Raw genomic sequence first — 15,346 nt, forward strand, 5'->3', positions numbered from 1 at the left:
AAAATGTCTAATAAAAAAAGGAATAATTGTCTTCTACCATGAGAGAAGATAAAGGCAGTAGCCATGTTTATATCCATTTTGCCTGTTATTAGGATTATTGGTGTTCTCAAAAACAAAGCAATTACAAAATGAAGTAAATGCTATCATTTTCTTTCTCATTTTTTTCTTTTTTTTTTTTTTAAAGCTATCAACAATCCTCTGTTAGCCAACCTGCAAATGCCATGTCATCCCAAGCTGCAAATGCCAAGCCTACTCCAAGGACTCCTGACCATGAAATCCAAGGATCAAAAGAAGCGTTGATTCAGGATTTGGAAAGAAAGCTGAAATGCAAAGACAACCTTCTTCATAACGGAAACCAAGTGAGCGAACTCTGTTTCTTAAAGAAGGCCATGGTTAATGGTCTGCTACATACCTGACTTCAATAAGAAAAAGTTCTGAGGCTGAGAATGGAGCTTACTGGTAGAACACTTATCTAACATAAGATTGATACCCAACACAGCTCCATATTAAAAGAGTTACTTCAGTCTCTCATAGATCTATGCCCCTAAAAGCAGCAAGATATAGGATTTGCTTTAAAAAAAAAAGGAACATTTTGCTGGCAATTCCTTATTACTGTATGTGAAGTTACCCTAAGTATCCTACATAAACAATGGAATTTTTGTCTTCCAATAATTCTCTCAAATGAGTGTTTGTATAGGCTTTTCTGGCACACTTCTGTTAACGCTGCCCTTGAGGTTGAAAAGGGCAAGAGGACCAGTAACTGAAAGTCAACTTTGACTTTTGAGATCCAAGTAAGCCTGTGCTCCATGAAATCATGTCTCAATGAATATGTTATTTAATTAATTCATCACTATTACCTTCTCATAAAATTTCTGCTTACCAAGCAACTAATGAAAAGTACTATCCATCAATTAAAAATTTCCCCCTTAATGTACATTTTCACAGACAAATTAAGACAGCTGTAATTATCATATAAGCTCTTAAGATACAATTGAATTAGCCACTCGTCTTTGACAACAAGGCTCTTTGGGGAAAAAATGGAGAATATAATTCAAAAAACCGGGTCTACAGTTTGAAGTTGTGACATAGAGACGTGCATTTTAGAGGTGTGCCTGTTCAAATGCCTCTTACTAAATCTCATCACTGTCCTCTAGAGACTGACCTATGAGGAGAAGATGGCTCGCAGGTTGTTAGGACCGCAGAACGCTGCAGCTGTGTTTCAAGCTCAAAACAGTGATGTTCAAGATTCGCCACAGGTAAATTAAAATGACTGCCATGTAACTATGGCCTTTGCTTTTCCTTTTGAGACAGAACCTTCAGCCCTATGGCTGAGCTTAGTTGACCCTCCCTTCTCAGCTTGCCAAGTCCCCGGGACTACAGAGGCAGACAACTCTGGCCCGTTTGGAGCACCTTTTTTTGCAATTAATAAGTTGTTTGATGTTTTAAACTGCATTTGTGGCATATCTACTTCCTTCTGTCATGCTCCTGAATTTAAACACACTTCTTGCTGAAAAAAAACCTAATAAAATAACTCTATTGGGTAACATCTCTAAGATTAACGAGAAAGCTCATTTTCAAAAGAAAACAAAACAAAAGAAAACAAGGATTAATTCAGAATGTAGTAGATATACACAGATAATGGAAGCTCATTTTCAAAACAAAGCAAAAACAAAACAAAACAAAAACAAAAACAAAGCAAGGATTATCTTCAGAGTAAAGTGCATACACACAGACTTACACCTGACCAGCCTAACGGTAACATGTAACTTAACTCAAAGGCACATGTAAAGTGGGAAAGGCAAGCTGAAGGGCTATCACCCTTTCTGTCTTTCTCTGGAAGCAGCCTATTACAGTCTCTTAAGTAGTCTACAAAGAGAATGAGCAACAGGAATGGAGCTGGAAACTTACAGTGAAAACAAACATGAAATAAGAACAAAAGATATTTGTTTCTTTTAAAGGCAACTAGACCAACTAGAAAGGATGGAGCAGAGTCTAGTGGGGGCAAGAACTAGACCTTAGACAATGAGCAGTTCATTCACTCATTCATCTACCAGTCAACATATTTACATGGAGCATCTGTTGTGATGAACTCTGATCGTGGCATAGGCAAGCACAGCCAGAATAAAACATCTCTACTCTATCTACTACTTGAAAATACTCAGAAAGTTAGTTAATACTTATGACAGTATTTGAAAGGAAGATGACAGGACTGGAACAAGGAGATAGTAGCAGAAATATAATGATGCTAGAACTTTAACTGAAAGGCCCTGTTTCTGAACATAATATAATGAAACCAAAAGCTTGTTTTAAATTTTTTTGAAGATTGTTAGTTTTATTAAATTATTAGGTTTGATTTTGGGTTGGTTTTTTATTTTTTTTGCTATTTTGCTAAAAAAATGATAGTGTTTGCTCAATTGATAAGTTGTTTTGACATTTTATTTAAGGAATCTTAAGACTATCCAAAAATTTTAAATTGTTTTAAAATGTCAAAATTCATTGACTAAGAAATTCATCTCAAAATAAATTTTTGTACTCGGGTTTTCTGTATCCTTCTCACAGATATTCAGAGGTATTTGTCCTGAGACTATATTTTAACTTTTCTTCACTCTCCCACTGTAATAAACGCAGCAATAGTTATACAAAGCAATCATTAAATATGTAATCAATTGATTCAGTTATAATGTTCATCAACATTATTCATCATCTTTATTCTCTAATAGAAATAATTTTCTGGCACTCAATATAAAATCATAAAAGGTAAATATCCCTTTCTTAAGCAGGAACTAGTTCATGTTTCAATTTTTTTATAGTTTTATCTGTATTTCAGGATGTCCAATGGGATTTTATGCCATGAGCTAAAAGGAGAAGTATTTTCCAGTCTCATATGTGTTTACTGTTTATGGTGGAACTGCCAGGCAGTAGCTTGATACCCTCTGCCTCCTGCCAGTACAAGTGACCTCATATCTATTCCTGCATTGCTAAAGGACAACCTGTACTGTCTGTCCCCATGTCAAACACATCAGAGAGACACGTCACCTTTTATCATAAAACAGTCTTGAAAATTAAGCTACCATCACACTTGGGGCCAGCTGATTTTCATAAATCTGAATCCATCTTACTAATTCTGTGGGGTTCTTATTAAAGAGATAGACAGTTAATTTGCTACATTTTAAATGACAGATATACTAAACAAGTCACAGACAAAACAGAAAACTTTTTTCAACTGTAATTAATTATTTGTTTCATTTAAAAGGACAAATTGCATGTTAACTTTTTGTTTATTTTTTAATCTCAAGCAGCATAACCCAGAACATGTACGGCTGCAAGTTCCCACATCACAAGTAAGGTAATTTTGTTTAATTTGTATAGAGAGAGATATTATATTTTGCCATCTAAAATGTTTTCCACTTAAAATATAATACATATATAGAGCCTTCACATTTTCTGTACTCTTTCAAAACACAGTGTGAATTTCCCAGAATCAAAGATGACATTTAAAAAACATTCTATGTCAATTTTCAGAGCTACCTCAAAGGGAATTTTTAAAAACATTTTAGTCAAATACTCAGGACGATGGTTCCATGTTAAATAACTGTCACAACAAGGAAATCCTAGTACTAACTATGAGGTACATACTACTCAATTTAAGGAACTATAAAAACGGAAAGAATTGCTCAACTTGTACCAGATGTGTCTAAATTGTATATGTCTGCGAGTAATCAAATAAGTCACTGAATAATCAGCCATAAGGCCTCTCTCTGCTGTCACTGTGCCATCAGACCAAACCAGAGGCTCTGGACTTCGTAGCATGATGACCAAACTGTCTTATGTGAATTGAAAAGCAAGGACATTGCTTCAAATCATTATTAAAATATTGTTGTAGAAGTAGATCATCCTCCAGAGCAGAGGCAAATGACCAGGATGCCATCCAGGAGAAGTTTTACCCACCACGCTTCATTCAAGTGCCAGAAAACATGTCCATCGAAGAAGGAAGATTTTGCAGAATGGACTTTAAAGTAAGAGTTTTTTAAATACTAAAGATACTTTAGCAATGGGACACTAAGTTCATGGAAATGCTCCTTTCCCCAAACTTTTACAGCTTGCTACACATCTTGGAAAAAAAAAAAAACATTATGTACAATGAAAAGAAACACGAATTCTGAAGCTGAGTTGACACAAGGTGAAATCTTGGCTGTGTCATTTTTCAGAGGCAAAATTGTCGACGAGTTATTTAACCTCTCTATGTTTTGTTGTCTCATCCATAAAATGGTACTAAGAAAGAATACTTTTGCTATAAAGTTAGGAAGGTTAACTGAGTAAACATAGGTACTGGGGACACACAAATATACACTTACACATTCACACACATACTCACACTCACACACACTCACAGACATACACACATTCATACATACATTCACATATATTCATACTCTCACATTCTCTCTTAGACACACTTACACACTCTCACACACACATACTCAGACTCTCACACATATGTTTATACACACTCATATACTCTCACACACTTATATACTCACACACATACATGCTCGCTCGCTCTCTCTCTCTCTCTCTCTCTCTCTCTCTCTCTCTCTTTCACACACACACACACACACACACACAAGCCTATGTTGTCTCATCTGCACAAACCTGTAGTTGCCCATTAACCACTGCAAGCCTCCCTGCTTTCTTTTTTTCCAGGTCTTCAGGCTAGGACAGTGCTTTAAAAGGTGCCATATCACATTCTGAGAACCCGTTCTCATAAAATATTTTTCCAGATTCCTTGTCAATAAGAGGAATCTTATTCTATTAGGGTTGAATGTCTTTATACAGAAACACTCGCAGAACTAACATTCATATACAAAATTGCAGCTCAAGAGTTCTGTTTCCAAAAGCTATTTATTAAGTTGAAAGCCTCACATACTTGCCTGTGGGATTTTATCTGGTGTCACCCTTACCTAGGCTAGTCATTGCTTCCCTATTCCTTGTGGGATGTGAGACATAAATTAATGTTTTAGATAAAGTGACCAAACAAGGTCTTAAAGAGACTGAGGTTGTCTTTGAAAGAATTTAATTGAAAGATTATGTGTTCTGAAATAGCCTAAAAGCAATACTGATCTTGTTTTTAATTTCACAACAAAAATTTACAATAAATATATTCTTAAACTCCTGCTTTGCATTTTCAACCCCAAAATCCAGATGATAAAGTTGTTAAAATCATAGATAGAAAATTTCTCTCTTTTGTTTCCAGGTGAGTGGCCTGCCAGCCCCTGATGTGTCATGGTATCTAAATGGGAGACCAGTGCAATCAGATGAGTTGCACAAAATGATTGTGTCTGAGAAGGGTTTCCACTCTCTCATCTTCGAAGTGGTCAGAGCATCAGATGCAGGGCCGTATGTATGTGTGGCCAGGAACAGGGCTGGAGAAGCCACCTTCACGGTGCAGCTAGATGTTCTGGGTAAGCCTCCAAAGAGATCCTTCAAAGGCAGTGTGGATGAAAAAGAAAGAGAGTCACAAAGGAAAATATTTTAAAAGGAAAGCCCAGAGGACTTCATACTTGGGTTAACATCTACAGAATCTAATGCAATGCCAGCCTATACTTACAACAACAAAAAGATATGTAGGGGAAAACACTGAGATGAGAATGACAGGTTTATCACAAGTTCTTTCTAAAACAGTAATAAGGCAATAATACAATTTTATTTCAATTTAATTACTGGGAGATGGATGAAGAAATTGTTTGTTACATATCCCAAGTCAAAATCTATTGAAAGGAGCCAAAGCAGAAGCTTGAATCAGGAACCTGGAGGCAGGAACTGAAGCAGAGGCCATAAGGAGGCTGCTGGCTGGCTTGCTTCCCAGGGCTTCCTCAGTCTTTCTCTTCTTTGAAAATTTCAAAATATAATTGCATCATTTCTGACTTCCCTTTCCTCCCTCTTACCCTCCCCTTCTAACCCCCTTGTGCCCCTGCCTTGATCTTCTCAAATTTGTGGCCTCCTTTTCCATGATTGTTGTAGATATATAGTAGGTAGGTAGGTAGGTAGATAGATAGATAGATAGATAGATAGATAGATAGATAGATAGATAGACAGACAGACAGAAAGACAGATAGATGTCCTGCTGAATCTGTTTAGTATTGGTTATAGGTACAGAATTTCAGAGCTTATCAGCTGGTATTTTACAATTAACTTTAGGGGGCTCATCCTTCAAGAAAACCATCTCTAAGACAGATGCAGATACTCATAGCCAACCATCGGAGTGAGCTCAGGGACCTTCTATGGAAGAGTTAGAGGAAAAATTGAAGGAGCCAAAGGGGATAGCAACCCCATAGGAAGACAAACAGTGTCAACTAATCCGGGCTCCTGGAATATCCCAGAGACTAAGCCACCAACCAAAGAGCATACATGGTCTGGTCTGAGCCCTCCAGCCTTCCCCCACACATACACACACACAATGTAGCAGAGGACTGCCTTGTCTGGCCTCAGTGAGAAAAGATGTGCCTAATCCTATAGAGACTTGATGTCCCAGGGAAGGGGAATGCCCAGGAGGGGGAATGAGGGGGAAGCATCCCCTCAGAGGTGAAGCAGAGGCAGATGGGGTAAAGAATTCTGGGAGGAAGAACTGGAAGAGGGGGCAACATTTGGGATGTAAAAAATAAAATAACTAATTAAAAATAAATCAAATTTAAAAATACAGGAGTATTTTTAATAAAATTGAAATGCATGAAAAACATTAAATAGAAAAATGGCTTGACTTTTAAAAGGAGAATTTATTTATCAGAGTATTAGTAAAATTATACATATACATATACCAATAGTAATTATGGAGGAAGAGACTCTAAGTTTGAGAGTGGAGGGGGGAAATAATGGGAATTAGGGGGTTGGAGGGAAGAAAGGAGGGAAAAAGTGATATAACTATATTTTAATTAAAATATATATTTTTCAAAGTTAAAAAATAAAGAGGACCAGTTCTCCCTCGCTCAGCAGTCAACAATTGCCTATAGCTCTTGGTCTAAGGGTGGAGCCCTGTGAGGCTTCCCCCTTCTATGTTAGTACATCAGAACAAGGTGTCCCCTTTGTTCAGGTCTTAGTGGGCAGCCATAATGTTGAGGTTTCAGGAGCAAAGGCTCTGTATATTTCTAGACTGCAAGACACAATATCACAGCATACTTCATATTCCTACAGTCTCTCTGTCCCCCTCTCTGAGATGTTCCCTGAGCTTTCGGTGCAGGAGTTGTGGGCTAGATGTATTCATTGAGGCGGTATACCTCACAGTGTGCTGTTCACTGTATTTGGACCGGGTGTGGGGTTTAATTATAATCTCAATCTACTGCAAATAAAAGCTTCTTTGATGCGAGGTGAGAGTTACATTTGTCTGTGGGCACAAAGATAAGTATTTAGAGTACAGTGAAAAATTATGCTGGTTTAGAAAAGCGATGGCTGTATGTTCTTTTCTAAGATCCATGAACTTACTAGTCTCAGGTAGCTGGCTAGGCTTCCAGTACCAGATATGGTTTCCTCGAGTCCAATTAGAGAGCTGCTGGTTACTGCCAACCCATGAGTGCCACTACTGCACCTTTAGGAATATCTTGGATTGCTGGTTGCTGTTCATCAGAGTCATGTAGGACTATTGTGTGCTTCACTCTTTGGCTGGTTTGCATAGCTCCCTTTGGTATTATGAAAGCCAGTCCTTGGATGGGAACTTTCCACCCCTTCATTCCTGCTATTTCCCCTCTCTAGGGCTTCTTCTGCTCACCTGCATAGTCTTTTTTATTATTAACTTTCCTGGTTTCTGCAGTTACTCCAAGTTATATACTCACATCTTAAGACTTGGAATTAAAAAAAAAAATCACATATGAAATAACTAAGTTTTTCTTCCTGGGTCTGGGCTACTCCATATCATATATTTTTAATTCCATCCACTTACTTGCAAATATCATTATTATTCTCCATTCCACCTGAGTAACATACACGTACACGTTTTCATTAGCCGATTGTCAGCTGAAGGGCATTTAGATTATTTCCATTTTCTAGCTGCTGACAGAGCAGCAATGAACGTGGCTGAGCATGGTAGGGAGAAGAGTTTATCATCTTAGAGGGAGCAAATAAAATAATATATGCATTTGTTGATATCGCTGGAAGAGAATGCCAAAGTAGAAACTGTAGTCTAACAATCAATCTGCTCTATAGCCTGACTTATGCTGATGCTGAGTGGTCATAGACTGTCATAATGTGAATTCATACTTGAAAAATGGAGAGTGGGTGTTAATTTTTAGCTGTCCACTATATTATATTTACAAGGAAAGTAGTGTCCACTTATAAACATCCCTCCCCTCACCCCCCAAAAAACCTATTCATTTGGGAAAACGGTCTGACAAACTCCTACCTCGCACTATAGCAATATAGCTCTCTAATACCTCATGTCCAGTTTTTAAATCTTACAATCTAAGTACTTTAAATATATCATATTTAGTGCATTAAGCTATTATCTCACAAGAAATATTTAATAAGTCATTGTTTGCTTTATAAAAAGCCTGATTGGGTTAAAAGGGTGGACAATGTTCTTGAGCTTATAGTCTGCATAAATCAATGAAAGATCTTTAAGATCATGCTTAATTACTGAGGGAAGTCAACCAAAGCAAACAGAAAATAAAACACAGACAGATAGGCACACCCAGTACACACACACTTCATGCTATTAAGCTTTGGGTTAATCACATTTATGCTAGTAGCTTCACAAGAAATGCCCTATTCCAGCTGAAAGAGCCCTGGGCTGAAATCCATCCAGCCTCTTCCTTTCTCCTTTAGAAACGCCAGCTTCAGTGTTAAGTCACCACTTCCTATTTCTCCGTGTTGCAGGTGGTGTGATGCTCATTGACTCGTTATTATCAGTTTACAAAGTATCTCTTCTTGATGCTCATTGACTCGTTATTATCAGTTTACAAAGTATCTCTTCTGTCTTAGTCAGACAGACCTGTCACTACCACCTGGAGTTGGTTTGATTCTGGCATTTTGGAGGGGGTAGTTAGCAAAAGTATAAAACTGAGACCCAGAGAAAGGAGACAAAAATGTTCCAATGGCTCATGGAGACAAGTAGAGATTCTGTTTCGTAGGGTTGAGGATGGAGCCCACAAGCCTGCAAGGCAAGACAAACCCTCCACTGCTAAGCTGCATTCCCCCAGTAGGGATCTGAACTGTAGTTGCCTGCTACTCTTCCCATCATGCACCCTGCCTCCCTGTAGATGAAATGACTCATCTGCATAAACATGCTTATAATTTCAACAAATCATTATATTCCATTTTAAGAACTCTGGATATCGTAAGATAATAATGTATGTTAGAGTATTTTATCTAACAGTAAAAAAAGTTTCCAATTTTGACGTTGCTTTTTAAAGCTTTAATGTTAAAGTACAAATTTCATAATATTTGAATTTGGCCTAATATCGCCTTTATGGTTTTCCTACCAATATCCAGCAAAAGAGCATAAAAGAGCACCGATGTTTATCTTCAAACCACAGAGTAAAAAGGTCTTCGAGGGAGAGACAGTGAAGCTAGAGTGTCAGATCTCAGCTATCCCTCCACCAAAGCTTTTCTGGAAAAGAAACAACGAGATGGTCCAGTTCAACACCGATCGGATAAGGTGAGACATGGCTGTCTTTATGCTTTTTACACACGCTACGAATATAAATTACACAATTATGTATTTAATACGTATTTAAGTCATATTCAAGTAATCCTAAAAATAATACACAAAAGAGCCTAGAATTCATCTTTTGTTGGCAGTAAAGAACGATTACTATACAAAAGAAATGGCATAGAAAGACTAAAAGGGAATTACTTGAGGGAGCAAGAGAGAGTGCGTAAGAGTTTCCTAGAGATCCAGCCTAGGGTCTTGTGCATGCTAGGCAGATATCCTACTACCAAGTTGTACTTCCGCTCATAGGTGTGGTACCTAACTTAGGAAAAATCAATAACTACATGGCACTGATTAGACACGGTCTTGGAATTTCTTAACAGCCATTTCTTATTAGTTAGATTCTATAAGGTGGCAATATCATTTAAACTTTCACCCCAGATTAATAAAAAAAAATTGTAATTCCTGACCCTTTGTTTTTTTGTCTGCTTCTTTCCAGCTTATATCATGATAATGCCGGAAGAGTAACTTTACTGATAAAAGATGTAAACAAGAAGGATGCTGGGTGGTATACAGTGTCAGCAGTCAATGAAGCTGGTGTGACCACGTGTAACACAAGATTAGATGTCACAGGTATGTCACGGAGCAACCGGATGTAACCAGGAAACTGAGAAACTCCTGACTCAGAATTGTGTGACAGATGGGACATGTCCCTCCACAATCATTTTCGCATCATATCTATCAAGTTCAACTGGTATGTTAAACCACTCATCTGAATTAAGTTTTATTTATTTCAGCTCGTCCAAACCAAACCCTTCCGGCTCCTAAGCAGCTGCGTGTCCGACCAACGTTCAGCAAATATTTAGCACTAAATGGGAAAGGTTTGGATGTGAAACAAGCTTTTAACCCTGAAGGAGAATTTCAGCGCCTGGCAGCTCAATCTGGACTCTACGAAAGTGAAGAACTTTAATAACTTTGCCCACAGAGAAAACGCAACGTCACAACTACCAGTATATCTAATAACATTGTGGGAAAAAAGATCCATGGCTGTATTAACAGATTGTGGCTTTACTTAGGTTGTATAACTAACTCACATTTAGAATGTTATTTACCCTCTGACTCTGGCACAGTCTGTCTGTTCCTCTGACCTATGAAGCCAACAGTAAACTAAGTATATGAGTTTGTATTGTAAGAGACTGTTTTAAGATGCAGTATCTTAACACTGAAAGTTATTTAACAACTAGGAGTTATGAACCAGAAACTTTTTAAACACCACTAATGCTTGCAGTAAGGTTTATGGGTATTGCTTAACAAACATTTATTTACCTGTTCTCTCTTATAGGAATACTAACATGATATAGATTATCTGAGTGTTCCACAATTTCACATCAAAAGAGAATAAAATTTGAGTAATTAAGACAAACTTGTGTCATCTTCATGAGAGTCTAGAATGATCTTTCTGATCAAACTTGTGCTTTTTATATGTGAAAAGACACTCAGAAAAACCTGTGAATAACAAATTCCAAAACACAGAAATGTTGTCATTCCCCAGGAAGGCATGAAGCTCACAACTTAGGCATTCCCTCTGAAAATGCCTCCCATGACTTATACTTCAAAGACAATCACAGTAACACCAACCATAGTCCTCAGTTTGTGAACAAACTCAGTGGAATGAGCACCATCTCCAAAGGTCATCTCTCAGTTTTGTAGATTTCATGTAAATGTCAAAAACTGCTTGCATGTTTTGCCTCCTATGTTTTCCAAATCAAATAACTTGCTATGTCTAATTTTGTGGCCCCCCCTCAGAGTGCAAGCCCAGGAAGATACAAATCCTTTCACGAAACTATCTAAAGCTGGAAACAATGTCATTTTCTTTGCGGTGGGCCACCAGTCCACTGGCTACAGCCTTTGCGTGGTCTTTTCTGTTCCTTCGATGAAAGCCAGTATTTGGCCCTCCTCACTGTGTGGCCTAGTTCTGATTCATGTCTACCCATAAACGCCATTTATCCATACCACTCCCCACTTCTTTCAGAGCAGGAACAAAAGTGGCTTTGTCTCCTGCTTTCAGAACAGCTCAGTGGTATTCTTCATAGACTACCCTGGAGAGCTTTGGACAGAATCCATTTTAGCTTCCTCTTTTATAGCCATAGAATTCCTCCTGTCCTCCATCCTGCTGAGTTTGAGCTTCCTTCACTCACAGTCAATTTTTTTTTGGGGGGGGGCAGGGATTGGGGGAGGGTACTTTTTTTCTACAGTTTGTTTGCAAATCTTCTCATCTTGGCAAAGTTTTGGGGCAAGATGTTTATCTGGGCTCCCTACAGCGATCTCCCATCCTGGCCTCCGCTCATATAACTACTTCCTATTCTTAGTGTGTCTACGGGTGGGAACACACACTCATGGAGGTCAGAGGAGAGCTTAACAGGAGTTAGTTCTCTCCTTCTCCCATGTAGGTCCTAGAGATGTGACTGAAGTTGTCAGTTTAGTGGCACGTATCTTAATTTGCTGAGTCATCTTCCTGCCCAAGTGGCAACTATTTTTTTATTAGTTATTTTCTTTATTTACATTTCAAATGATATCCCCTTTCCTGGTTTCCCCTCCAAAAAACAAACCTTATTCCTTCCCTCTTCCCCTTTCTCACCAACCCACCCTCTCCTGCTTCCTGGCCCTGGCAATCCCCTACACTAGGGCATAGAACCTTTCATAGGACCAAGGGCCTCTCCTCCCACTGAAGACCAACTAGGCCATCCTCTGCTACCTATGCTGCTAGAGCCATGAGTCCCACCATGGGTACTCTTTGGTTGATGGTTTAGTGCCTGGGAGCTCTGAGGGTACTAGTTAGTTCATATTGTTGTTCCTCCTATGAGGCTGCAAACTCCTTCAGCTCCTTGGGTCCTTTCTCTAGCTCCTCCATTGGTGGCAACTCTTAAAAACAACCAGTTGCTGCCCATAGCAGAGACAACAAGGCTTCACAGCAAAGCATGTGGGCTTTGACATCCATGGACTTCACTGCGACTTTGGGGAAATTATTTAATCTCTTAGCACTTTGGCTTCCTCAAGCTCTAGCTGAACATGAGACTAAACCTATAATAAATGCTAATAATTTTTGGGAAAAAGAAGCCCATTATAATTAATTGTTATAACTTTTCAAGCCCAAAGTCAGAAGCTGATGTCCAGGTGAAAAGAGGAAGGTGCCCCACCCCACTTTGTATGAGACCTACATTTTTCAGCATTCATTTTATTAGGCCTTGAGGCTCCCAGGAAAAGGAATCGACTAGTGTGCATTTCTTAACTGAATGAGAGAATTTACTTGAGCATTTGCAAGTTCCTCTAGGCCCTTCCTCTTCCTGGGGACAAGAATACTTCTGGTTTTACCTTCACTTGCTTCATAAGATTTACTTTCAGCAGAGTCTGAAATGCACACATAAAGTGGGACTTTAGCTGAGGGCATCTCTATATAAAGAGGAAACAGACCCTGAAGGGAAGTTAGAGCTTGAATGACTAAGGAGGATTCTGTCCCCAGACATAATGAAACACACGAAAAGGAAATAAAGTAGTTACACTTTCTTTTTTGTGTAAATAGTTTATTTTTATTATATGTTCATTGGTGTTTTGCCTGTATGTATGCCTGTGTAAAGGTGTTGAGTCCCGAGGAACCGGAGTTCCAGACAGTTGTGAGCTGCCATATGGGTGCTGGGAATTGAACTCGGGTCCTCTAGAAGAGCAACAGTGCTGCTCTTAACCTCTGAGCCACCATTCCAACCTCAGGAACTACGTTTTCTATATATTTTATTTTCTGAGCAAAATGTTGTTCCTTAATTAAAGGTAAGTTATGTTTTATATTTCTTTATAGCATTTACTACTGACTGCTGAGGTTTGCATACACCCCCAGTTTATGACTAGAAACTTAGCCCCCAATGCAGTAGGGTTAAGAGGAGGGCTTTGGGGAAGAGACTGGGTGAGTTGGAGCTATTTTTGGCATTATTAAGCCTACAGATGGCATACTCAGTAATTATAGATATATGCCACAGAGAAACTCTTTGAATAAGAAAATTCTATAACCTACCTGATAGAAATGAGGATGTCTAAAGAGACTCCCATGTATCTCAGTCTGACCATCAGCCGACCCCACAGAAATGGGAATTTCCACAGGAATCTCACTCTGGGAGAAGGAGAAGGCCCCAGCCAGAGAGGAAGCTTGTCTCCCAGAAAGAGATTCCACACAGTTTTTAACAACTTGTCCCATTACAGTAAGAATCTGAAGCCTGGATAATGATGGGTCAATGGTGGAGTGACTGAGGCAACCGCACCTTGACCAGCTTAGATGTGCAGATCTTTGGCCTCCTACTAAAATTTTAACTTCACTTTGGGACCCCAAAGATGGAGTTGAGAGATTCACTGGATCTCTTTATCCCTCTTCCTAATATGGCCCAATTTGAAAAACTTTCTCTCTCTCTCTCTCTCTCTTTCTCTCTCTCTCTCTCTCTCTCTCTCTCTCTCTCTCTCTCTCTCTCTCTCTCTTTCTCTCTCTCTCTTTCTCTCTTTCTCCCCAAATCCCGTTCCCCCTCCCTTTTCCTTTTGCCTCTTTGAGGGTACTCCCCTACCTACTCACCCACTCCCACTTCACTGCTCTAGCATCCTCCTGTGCTAGGGCATCAAGCCTCCATAGAACAAAGGCCTCCCCTCCCATTGATGTCAGATAAGGCCATCCTCTGCTATACATATATGCAGCTGGAGCCATGGACTCATCCATGTGTACTCTTTGGTTGGTGGTTTAGTCCTTGGGAGCTCTGGGTAGTCAAGTTAGTTGATATTGTTGTTCCTCCTATGGGGTTGCAATCCCCTTCAGCTCCTTCAGTCCTTCCCCTAACTCTTCCATTGGGGTCCCTAGGTAAATTAACTCTTTTAATTGGGTTGTTGAGGATGGGTGGCTGGTCTTGGCATGGGACACAGATTGTGACTTTAAATTTTTTTACTACTAATTCCCTGTCACATTTTGTTAACCCAGGTAAAGCTGAGAGTAATTGACGTCTACATGAATAGGAAAATGCACTTGCCTGTATTAACTTTTTTTAAAATAGCAGTCAAAATAAGTAACCGAAGCACAGCATAAATTAGATAAATTATAAATATATGTCTGAAGAGGAAAGAATTGTTACAATAATGAGTAGGGAAAATAGCATTTATGTATTGGACCGGGGAGACAATTGCTAAGTAGGCAAAATCCTCAGTCCTCTGTTCCTTAGTAGATAAAGACTGGAGTTTATAATCCAGAGAACCCACAAAAATGCCAAATGGGTACGTGTTGTGTGACAGACTTTTCCTGGGGTGACATAACACACACTTCAACTCACCCCAGAAAAGGAGCCCATGACAGACCAAAAGAAAGTTTGCACCAATGTCCAATTTGATGAAACTAGTGAGTTTTTCTCTGGTTACCAACAGGAGTTTGTTGAAAGCCTACTTACAAGGGGCAGGGATACCTCCTGCATTACTAGAACACCCACCCCAACATCAGTGGCAACTCCTGTAAATTGCAACCCTGGATGTATTGGAGCACACTGCACAGCTTTCAAGGAGCTCTTCAGTCGGAACATCTCTGACTAGCTGTTTTCCCATTGTTAGGCTGGACAGTCCCCACCACAGCAACTTCTTACCCTTTTTTTGTACTGTTGCAAGGGGCCTTCAAGAATCTCCCAAATTGTTTTTCTT

The 15,346-nt window shown here is 39.1% G+C and overlaps 1 protein-coding gene across 5 annotated transcripts in view; it reads left to right on the plus strand.

The window, feature by feature from the left end:
• The window catches only part of Myot (myotilin), a 45,911-nt gene extending 34,851 nt beyond the window's left edge, over positions 1-11,060 (plus strand). For 4 of the 5 annotated variants that reach the window (XM_031365607.1, XM_031365608.1, XM_031365610.1 and 1 more), the window contains exons 3-10: positions 185-359; positions 1,155-1,256; positions 3,297-3,346; positions 3,884-4,016; positions 5,255-5,462; positions 9,478-9,643; positions 10,137-10,270; positions 10,435-11,060. In XM_031365607.1, the coding sequence (XP_031221467.1) occupies positions 185-359; positions 1,155-1,256; positions 3,297-3,346; positions 3,884-4,016; positions 5,255-5,462; positions 9,478-9,643; positions 10,137-10,270; positions 10,435-10,607 (1,141 nt within the window). In that variant the 3' untranslated portion in view covers positions 10,608-11,060. The remainder of the gene's footprint in view (positions 1-184; positions 360-1,154; positions 1,257-3,296; positions 3,347-3,883; positions 4,017-5,254; positions 5,463-9,477; positions 9,644-10,136; positions 10,271-10,434) is intronic. The other variant, XM_031365611.1, reaches the window with a different exon arrangement.
• Positions 11,061-15,346: the final 4,286 nt, after the last annotated feature.

This window comes from Mastomys coucha, unplaced genomic scaffold, assembly GCF_008632895.1.
Source record: "Mastomys coucha isolate ucsf_1 unplaced genomic scaffold, UCSF_Mcou_1 pScaffold13, whole genome shotgun sequence".
Taxonomy (NCBI): Eukaryota; Metazoa; Chordata; class Mammalia; order Rodentia; family Muridae; genus Mastomys; species Mastomys coucha.